This window comes from Ovis aries, chromosome 14 (assembly GCF_016772045.2).
Source record: "Ovis aries strain OAR_USU_Benz2616 breed Rambouillet chromosome 14, ARS-UI_Ramb_v3.0, whole genome shotgun sequence".
NCBI classification, from domain to species: domain Eukaryota; kingdom Metazoa; phylum Chordata; class Mammalia; order Artiodactyla; family Bovidae; genus Ovis; species Ovis aries.
In genome coordinates, this window is record NC_056067.1 from 46720026 (window position 1) to 46730528 (window position 10503).

Below are 10503 nucleotides of genomic sequence, written 5' to 3' on the forward strand. Positions count from 1 at the left end.
TGCAGAGTAGCCCAGAATTAGGGGGTTGTATATCTTAAATTCTAAGTCAAACACAACTGTCTTTGTTTTCAGAGTGAAGAAATGTTGGCTCTGAGAAGACAAGGAACTTGTTTCAGGCTGTGCAGTTTCTTATTGGTTTGGTGTTGAAATTCGGCATGTTTACCTCAGGCTGAATTTCTGTGGAGAAATTAAGGTAACATCTTCCACCTCCAAATATGCTTCTCTAAAAAACATATAGCACTGATTTCTCAGGTTATGTTGATTATTTCCCATGCAAACACTGTGGTCTCTTGAAAGAGAACCAATTTTTTTTTCTAATATTTATTGTTGCTGTTGTTCAGTCACTAAGTAGTGTCTGACTACTTGTGACCCCATGAGCTGCAGCACGCCAGCCTTCCCTGTATCTTTGACTAACTCCTGCAGTTTCCTCAAACTCATGTCTATTGATTTGGTGATGCCATCCCACCACCTCATCCTCTGTTGCCCCTTTCTCCTGCTCTCAATCTTTCCTAGCATCAGTGTCTTTTCCAGTGAGTCAGCTGTTCACATCAGGTGGCCAAAGTATTGGCGCTTCAGCTTCAGCATCAGTCCTTTCAGTGAGTATTCAGGGTTGATTTCCTTGCAATCCAAGGGACTCTCAGAGTCTTAATATTTATTTTGTTTATTTATTTGCCTGGGCCAGGTCGTAGTTGTGTAATGTGGGATCTAGTTCCCTGACAGAGATTGAACCCAGGCCCCCTACATTGGGAATCAGAGTCTTAGCCACTTCACCATCAGGGAAGTCTGGAGGACCAGTTCTTGAGTCACCCTGCAGTTTGACTCTTATGAATTTGAGTAAGCTGTCTAAGCTTTCTGAACCTCAGTTTCACTTGATTGTAAAATAGGGATAATAATACCTACCTTTGCAGTTTTGTGAAGATTAACTAAGATAATGACATATACAATATGTGTAACATTGCTATTTATATTACAGGAGCCTCACTGAGATTTATTTATTTGTCTATCAAATCTGTTTTGAGCACTTGCAGTGGTTCTGGCATTGTTCTAGCCCTGGAGATACATAGGGACTTCCCTGGTGGCTCAGACAGCAAAGAATCTGCCTGCAATGTGGGAGACCTGGGTTTGATCCCTGGGTTGGGAAGATCCCCTGGAGGAGGGCATGGCAACCCACTCTAGCATTCTTGCCTGGAGAATCCCCATGGACAGAGGTGCCTGGCAGGCTACAGTCCATGGCGTTGCAAAGAACTGAGCAACTAAGCAGCTGAGCAGTTAAGCACAGCACAGAGATACACAGTGAACCCAATAAATCCTGGCTCTCTTAAATCTGGTACTATTATTTGGGAAGACAACAGAGAAAAAAGAAAGTAACTTGCAGTGATGTTAAATGCTAAGAAGAAAAATAAATCAAGATAAGGAAAAATAGTAACTGGGAAGGAGATTCTCTTTAGGTAAAATAGGGAGTTCCCTCCATTGTGATGCACAGACTGGTTCATATAAGGAAACTAGGGACCATAAGGGGGCAGGAAACCTCTCTGTGAGTCTCAGCATAGGACTGCTGTTCCATTTTGTTGTTGTTGTTGTTCTTATAACTCCTCTTTTCAGGACTTTTTTCTCCAAAAGAGAAAATTGAAGAAGAAGGAAGAATGGCTGTTGGACTGTGTAAAGCCATGTCCCAGGTAAGTTGATGTTTTCGATTTGTTTTCAGAAATTCCATGTCCGTTTTTAGGACTTTGGAGAGTCCCAGGTGGTCTGGTGAGCACTCTCTTCACTTCTCCCTCTCCACTGTTTGTTCAGATAATCCTTCTACAAAACATTTAGTATCTTTTTTTTTTTTAAACTCAGTGTTGTGCTGAAATGTATAATGGAACAGAACGTTTCATCTTTAGATGGATTGTGATTTGTTGTGTTGGAATGAAAGGATAGAGTGTGATTATCAAGTGCCCTTTTAATGAGGGAAGTCAAGGAATTTTTGTTTGTTTGTTTGTTTTTGGAAGTGACATTTAAGCAAAGAGAAACCTCAGTGAACATAGGGAGGAAGTTTGGTTGAGATCTGGGAAAGAGCTTTAAAAGTAGAAGGTGTGATGGTGTGGGGCAGGAGGGAAGTCCAAGAGGGAAGAGATATATGTATGCAAATAGCTGATTCACTCCATTGTACAACAGAAACTAAAACAGTATTGTAAAGCAATTAAATTCCTATTTTAAAAAGACAAAAAATGGTAGAAGAAATAGCAAGTGCAAAGTTACTGTGGTGGGAGCATGTTTGATGTATTTCAGGGACGGCAATAAGCCAGTATCATCAGAGGAAAATATGCACTTTGAGATTAGGGGAATAGCTGGGGACCAAATTAAGCAGGCCCTTGAAAGTCGTGACCAGAGCTTTGATTTTTGTTCTAAGGGTGAAGGAGAACCACTAGAGTGTTGGTGATGTGATCTGATTTATATTTTAAAAGGAAGGAAAATCAAAAGCAAGGAAGTAAGAGTGGAAGCAAGGAGTCCAGTCAGGAGATGCTTAGTAATCCAGGTGGAAGGTGATAGCTGCTTGGATCACGGTGGTGGCATTGGAGCTTGTGAGATTCTGGGTATCTATTGAAGATAGGAAATATGGCATTTGATTAGGGTTTGGTTGTGGAGTGTGAGAGAAAGAAAGAAAGAAATGAATAACTACAAAGATTTTTGACCTGGGCAATTGTGTATATGGTCATGCTATTTACTGAGATGGGAAGATGGGCTGGGATGAGATAAGAATCAAGATTTGAGTTCCAGATAAATTAGAGAGACCTGTTGGATATCCAAGTAGAGTATTGGTTATATATCTAGAGTTTAGGACTGGAGATGTGAATTTGAGAGTTGTTAATGTATTTAAGGGCTTTCCCAGTGGCTCAGTGATATAAGAATCCATCTGCAATGCAGAGATACAGGAGACTTGGGTTCAATCCCTGGATGGAGAAGATCCCTTGGAGGAGGCCATGGCAACCAATTCCAGTATTCTTGCTGGGAAAATCCCATGGACAGAGGAGCCTGGCGGGCTACAGTCCATGGGATCACAGAGTTGGACATGACTGAACTGACTGAACACAGTGTAGTTAAAGCCATGGGACAGGTTAAGATTATCTTGAGGGTAGGTTGTCATGAATATAGGTAGGAAAGAAGTCTAGGGAGTGAGCTTAGGGCATTCAAGGCTGACAAAAGGCTGACAAGAAGAGGAGGAACCAGCGAAAGAGACTGAGAAGGACTGATGTAGAAGGAAATCCAAAAGAGTGTGTGGGTCCTGGGAGTCAAGAGGAGAAAGCATTTCAAGGAGGAGATGATCAATTGAGTTAAATTCTTCTGACAGAGATGGAGGAAGATGCTTGGACTGTCTGGGAATACTTGGTAAACAAAAATTTTTTTTTCTTTTTTTTTTTTGTTCATAACATGTAATATGTGGGATCTTAGTTCCTTGACCAGAGATTAAACTCACACCCCCTGCACTGGAAACATGGAGTCTTAACCACTGCATTGTTTGGAAAGTCTCAAGAATTTTTTTTTTTAAATTTCAGGGATTGGTGACCTTCAAGGATGTAGCTCTGAATTTTTCCCAAGAGGAATGGGAATGGCTGGACTCATCTCAGAAGGATTTGTACCGAGATGTCATGTTGGAGAACTACAGGAACTTGGTATGGCTTGGTAAGGATGTATACCCCCATAATTCAAATCTTCCCTATGAGGTGTATTAGTTTCCTCCATTGGAAATATCTAGGGCATCTGAAATGCTTAGCTGGATTTCTATTTCTTGTTCCCAGGAAATTATTCGAAGTATTTTCACAGAGTTATAAATGTAGTTCCTTTTGCTACTGAATAATGGTTTGAAATAGCAGCATGAGTATGTCGTGGGAATTTTTAAAATTGCAAATCATGGGGTCCCATTATAGACCTACAGTATCTGGAAATAGCCCCAATAGTCTGGTTTTAATGAGCCCTCCAAATGGTTCTGATGCTCATTAATATTTGAGAACCATTGTGATTTCTGATTCGGTAGGGTCTGGGTTGGGGCAGCCTGAGAATTTGCATTTCTGTTTGGTTCTAAGACAGCGGTTCTTTTCTGCTTTAGTACTTTGAGAATTGCTGCTATAACAGAAGCTTTGTCTTTCTCATCCTCCTTACAAGCTTCTTTTTATTCTCTGGCCCTTTCTCTAATATCCTTTCTTGCCTAGTGACCAAGGGATTGAGTCACTGGAACAGCAATAGCAAGTGGATTTGTTTATCTATCTGTCTGTCTCTTGCTTGTTCTCATTTTTCTTCCTCTATAAACAGGACTCTCCATTTCTAAGCCCAACATGATCTCCTTATTGGAACAAGGGAAGGAACCTTGGATGGTGGAGAGAGAGATGTCAGATAGTCAACATGCAGGTGAGTGACAGGGGACTGGGCAGGGAGGGCCGTTGTAAGGTGGCAGCCAAAGTGGTCATGAAAAGACTGCCTTGCACTTGAGGTGGCTGCCCTGGGCATCAGGGGATTGTTCCTGCTCTATTTCTATCAAGTTATACTCTCAAGGATCTACGCATGTATGCTAAGTCACTTCAGTCGTGTCCGGTGTTTGTGATCCTGTGGACTGTAGCCTGCCAAGCTCCTCTGTCCATGGGATTCTCCAAGCAAGAATTCTGGAGTGGGTTTACATGCCCTCCTCCAGTGGATCTTTTCTGCCCAGGAATCAAACCCACATCTCTTGCATTTCAGGTGGATTCTTTACCACTGAGCCACTGGGGACCCCCTACTTCTACCTAAACCTTGAATCTTCTTCCTTTACACTTCTTTCCTGTTTATGGACAAAATTATATTCATTTCTAGATTTCTTTTTTTTTTTTCATTTCTAGATTTCTTTATAGAGTTTTTATCAAAGTTATACATGCACATTAGTTGAAGAAACAAGGATTTGCATCCAAGTATCCACTTACATACAGATTTTTTTCAATAAATACTACACAATTTGAGATTGGTTGAATCCATGGATGCTGAACTGCAGATTTGGAGGGCTGACTGTAAAGTTATGTCCCTAGCCCCTGCATTGTTCATGGGTCAGCTGTACAGGGAATCACTCCATATTAGCTCCTAGAGAGCTTCTTCATTTTTCTAATGGCTGCAGAATACCCCATCGTGTGGATATTATAGTAACTTATTCAATACTCTCTAGTATGTGGACATTTAGGATGTTTGCAGTAGTTTACAATTACAAACAATGCTGCAAAAACTAACCGTGTGCATATATATTTTCCTGTTGTTGAAGTGTTATTTTCAGGGTCGTTTCCTAGATGTAAGATTGCTAAGTAAGTGGATATGTAGTATTAGGAATTGCCAAATTCCTCCCCAAAAAAGTTGTACCAGTCTGCTTTCTGTATTAGTTTCTTATGGCTGCTGTAACAAATTACCATAAATTTGGTGGCTGAAAAAACACAGATTTATTATCTTATAGCTCTGGAGGTCAGAAGTTGAAAATGGATCTTGCAGGGCTAAAATCAAAACATTAGAAGCCTGCTTTCCTTCTGAAGGCCCTTGGGGAGAATCTGTTTCTTGCTTTTTTTATGCTTTCTTTAGGGCCTTTACCCATTTTTTTATTTTCAACTGTGTAAAATCACTTTGATTTAAACGTGGGGTTTATAGGCAGTATATCAGTCTGGATATCATTTCAATTTAATAAGTGAAAGTCCAGCCACATTTTTTGGTATGTTTAGGCTTAATTCTGTGTATTGTTTTATATTTTCTGATTTTTACAGTTTTTAAAAAAGACTTTCACTTGTCTGTTTTCCTAGCCTTTTTTTGGTCGTGTAATACTGTAGTTTTTATAATAATTAGATTTTTCTTTTGATCTGGTGTTTACCTTCATGTTTCTTTCAACAGTGTTTAAAGAGAAACATAAAGAGACCTTCATGTTTCTTTAAACAGTGTTTATTCCTTCTATTACTTGATTGGTCAGCTTTAAAAATTAGCCTTTTTTTTTTTTTTAACCTTTTACAGAGGAAAAAGGTAAGTTATCCTTCCTTCGTAAAAAGCTTCCTTGATAGCTCAATTGGTAAAGAATTTGGCTGCAATGCAGGAGACCCTGGTTTGATTCCTGGGTCAGGAAGATCCACTGGAGAAGGGAATAGGCTATCCACTCTAGTATTCTTGGGCTTCCCTTGTGGCTCAGCTGGTAAAGAATCCACCTGCAATGTGGGAAACCCTGGCTTGATCCCTGGGTTGGGAAGATGCCCTGGAGAAGGGAAAGGCTACCCACTCCAGTATTCTGGCCTGGAGAATTCCATGGACTGTATAGTCCATGGGGTCGCAAAGAGTGGGACATGACTGAGTGACTTTCACTTTACAGATGAGTCAAAAAGTAGCCTTATTATATTCCTCCCCCTCTCTTCCCAAATTTTGTTAGTTGTATGGTTTTTACATTGTTCAGGCATATTATATTTACATGTTCTGGTGGCTCAGATGGTAAAGAGCCTGCTGGCAGTGCAGAAGATCCAGGTTCAATCCCTGGGTCAGGAAGAACCCCTGAAGAAGGAAATGGCAAACCACTCCAGTATTCTTGCCTGGAGAATTCCATGGGCAGAGGAGCCTGGCAGGTTACAGTCCATGGGGTCTCAAAGAGTCAAAGATGACTGAGCGACTAACACTTTCACTTTCTTTCACTTATTTTTCTGTCAAATTTATCCTAACTTTTTCTTCTGTTTTATTTCTGTAGCTAAATATATTTAGTGTTTTCCACTAGTTTCTTATGTTGAAGTTTCTCTGGACATCTCTTGATTGACTGAAATCTGTTCTTTAGCAATTTCCTCAAAAAGAGTTCATGCAAATGATGTCCCCTAAGCTCTACCTTGTTCATAGTTGGCCATTCTTGTCTTAAGTTTCTTATAGTGTATTGGTATTGAATGTTGTTACAAAGAATCCTGATGCCAGCTTGATATTTTCTCTTTTGTGTAAGTACCTTTATATTTTGTTCTGATCTCTTAGAAGGTTTTTTCATTTTAAAGTCATTTTAGTGGGGCATGTTTCAGTCTTGACCATTTTGGGTCACTTTTTCCTAGTAGATATATTCTCTTTCGGGATGGAGATTTGAGTTTTTATTTCAGGAAATATTTTTTTATTTTTTATTGATGAATTAAAAAACATGGAAATATAGAGAATAATATAATAATATAGTAAAGGGTTTCCTACTGATGAACAATTTATGTATTTCTCAGTTGCTTACTTGGTTATGTGTATTATTCATTTAATATACTACCTGATTCAAGTTTTGATATTTAAGAATCATGCTTTTTATCTATGAGACTGGTCTGATATAAGAACAGTGAAATAGGTCAGTGGAACAATAAAGAAATTTCAAAAATACACCCATGTATATATGAGAATTTGGTATTTGATAAAAATAGCTTTTCAAATTAGTGGTACAAAAAGATTTTTGTAAAAGTTACCGATAATATTTGCATAATATTGGATTTTGGAAAAATCTTTCTTAAAATGACTGCAAAGCCAGACTCTATAATGAAAAGACTGGGAGATTTGAGTTCAAACTTTATCAGAAGCATTATAAATGAAGATGACCTGTGATAATAAAAAGTGATGATTTCAGGGAGAAAAATACTTACAAAGCCATACCACCTTATTTATAAGGACTTCTATAAACCATTTTAAAAAAGATGCCAGTATAACTAAAATATATGCAAAAATATATAAAAGGTACAAAAATGTATATGAAAATGCTCAATTTTCAGAGACTTGCAAAGTAACACAATAATGAGGTACTCTTTACTTGTAGGGGCAAAGATTTTTAGAATGATGGTAGCCAGTGTGAATCAGTTTGAAGACATGTATTTCATGTTGCTGACAGAAATGTAAATTGATAAAAAAAAAAAACGTCAGAACCACTGCTTTCTGTCCTCTTTCCCTCAAGTAAATTCTTTAATTCCTTCTATAATGATTTTCTTTCTCCTTGCAAAGGTGAAAAGGAGACATTTGTTTTCTTGATATTTTTCAGACTGGGAGTCTTGGTGTGAGATCAAGGCATTGTCTCCAAAGTGGTACACTGATGAAGAGGAAATGTCACAGGGGGTGATAACAAAAAGACTTACAAGTTATAGCCTTGAATGTTCCAGTTTCAGAGAAGCCTGGAAATATGAGGCTGAATTTGAGCAGCATAAAGGAAATCAGGAGAGGCATTTCAGGCAAGTGGCAACTCTTAAGGAAATCTCTGCTGTGAAGAGAGACAATGAATATAATAATTCTGAGAGAAACATTCTCTTGAAGTCGGTACTTTTAACACAACAGAGAGTTCCCCCAGTAGAGCAAGTACATAAATTTGATATTTTTAACAAAATGTTCCCCCGAAATTCAGTTCTAATTGAACATAAAAGACTGCATGACGAGAAGGAATCTTTGATAGGTAATGAATGTGAAGAATTCAACCAGAGCATATACCTTAGTAAAGATGTAGAAATTTCTCCTGGGGAGAAATCTTATGAAAGTAATGATTTTTCAAACATCTTAAGTTTCCATTCATTACTTACTCAACATCAAGCAACTCATTTTGGAAAATCACCCCATGGATATGATGAATATGGCAATGCCTTTAGCTGTTTCTCGTATTTTACTCAACCTCAGAGAATTCACAGTAGAGAGAAACCATATGCATGCAATGACTGTGACAAGGGCTTCAGCCATGACTTTTTTCTCAGTGAGCATCAGAGAACTCATATTGGGGAGAAACCATATGAATGTAAGGAATGTAACAAAGCCTTCCGACAGAGTGCACACCTCGCTCAACATCAGAGAATCCACACTGGAGAGAAACCCTTTGCATGCAATGAATGTGGGAAGGCCTTTAGCCGTTATGCCTTCCTTGTTGAACATCAGAGAATTCACACAGGAGAGAAACCATATGAATGTAAGGAATGTAACAAAGCCTTCAGACAGAGCGCACACCTTAATCAACATCAGAGAATTCACACTGGAGAGAAACCCTATGAATGTAATCAATGTGGAAAAGCCTTCAGCAGACGCATAGCCCTTACTCTGCATCAGAGAATTCATACAGGAGAGAAACCCTTTAAATGTAATGAATGTGGGAAGACCTTTGGCTATCGCTCACACCTTAATCAACATCAGAGAATTCACACCGGTGAAAAGCCCTATGAGTGCATCAAATGTGGAAAGTTTTTTAGGACTGACTCACAACTTAATCGACATCATAGAATTCATACTGGAGAGAGGCCTTTTGAATGCAATAAATGTGGGAAAGCGTTCAGTGATGCTTTAGTTCTAATTCATCATAAAAGAAGTCATGCAGGAGAGAAACCCTATGAATGTAACAAATGTGGAAAGGCCTTCAGTTGTGGCTCATACCTTAATCAACATCATAGAATTCATACTGGAGAGAAACCCTACGAATGTAATGAGTGTGGGAAGGCTTTCCATCAGGTCTTGTCCCTTAGGCTACACCAGAGAATTCATGCCGGAGAAAAACCCTATAACTGTAATGAATGTGGGAACAATTTTAGCCGTGCTTCAACCCTTAGACGACATCAGAAAATTCATAATATAAAAACTCTCTGATTATGTGTAATAAGAAAACATGTAGTCACCATTTGGTCCTTATTAAATAAATATCAATGAATTCTTCAGTTAGTAATTCTACTAATATGAATGTAGTAAATATGGAAAAGTCTCCAGTTCACAAGCATCCCTTATTTGAAATAACCTGAGTAGTAGCCATCTATTACTTTTGGATCTGTCATATGCTGCATTTGAGGCTTAACTCATCCTCAGTACCTATCATTCTGATGAAATTATTTAACCAGGGAGAGCAGTGATCAATTATTTTCCTCAACCTATCTAGAAATGAAGGGTTTTCAAATGGCCCTGTCTAGACCAGTAGAGCCCTAGGAAGGTACTGTTACGGGTAATGAGAAAAGATCTTTTCTTTCTGCACCCTCCCCACCCCCACTGGAATTGCAAATGTCAAGGATTTGATAAAAACTCACCAGTAGCCTTTCTGTTACCACACAAAGCCTTCCCAAGATAAATCCAATACAAAGAAATTGGAGATAACAGACAGAAGTATGAGGATGTTGTTTGATCTGGATCCAGTCATGTCTGAAACCTACACCATCTTTCACAATTTCATTTTTGTGATCCAATAAATTTCCTCTTTTTTTGCTTCAGTTAATTTGATTTGAGTTTTTGCCTCTTGGAATTAGAGTCCTGATGTGTATATCCCATGTTTGCTACACATGTGAAAAGGCCTTAAATCTTTTATATGGCATAATTATTTATCCTGAGGAGAAACCTCATAACAAGTACATGAAAGTTAAATATACACCCTTCGTAAATCTGAAAGAATTGTTATGTTTTATTTGTTGATAAAAAACTAGTATTTGTTTGTTTCACAATAAGAATTTTCTTAAATTCACTTAATAAAACTTGTTACCAGGCTTTCTCCTAGGGAATTAAAATCATTTGTGGCAGGGACTTGCCATAGACCTT

General features: G+C 38.5%; 1 protein-coding gene across 7 annotated transcripts in view; it reads left to right on the top strand.

Annotated features, from left to right (window-relative positions):
• The window catches only part of ZNF527 (zinc finger protein 527), a 33373-nt gene extending 23187 nt beyond the window's left edge, over nt 1–10186 (top strand). For 3 of the 7 annotated variants that reach the window (XM_060398526.1, XM_060398525.1, XM_060398527.1), the window contains 5 exons: nt 73–596; nt 1603–1676; nt 3540–3666; nt 4294–4389; nt 8000–10186. In XM_060398526.1, coding sequence (XP_060254509.1) covers nt 374–596; nt 1603–1676; nt 3540–3666; nt 4294–4389; nt 8000–9573 — 2094 coding nt within the window. In that variant the 5' untranslated portion in view covers nt 73–373 and the 3' untranslated portion in view covers nt 9574–10186. Of the gene's footprint in view, nt 1–72; nt 1677–3539; nt 3667–4293; nt 4390–7999 lie in introns of those variants that run through there. The other 4 variants (XM_060398529.1, XM_012190329.3, XM_060398528.1 and 1 more) reach the window with 4 other exon arrangements.
• The last annotated feature ends 317 nt before the right edge of the window (nt 10187–10503 follow it).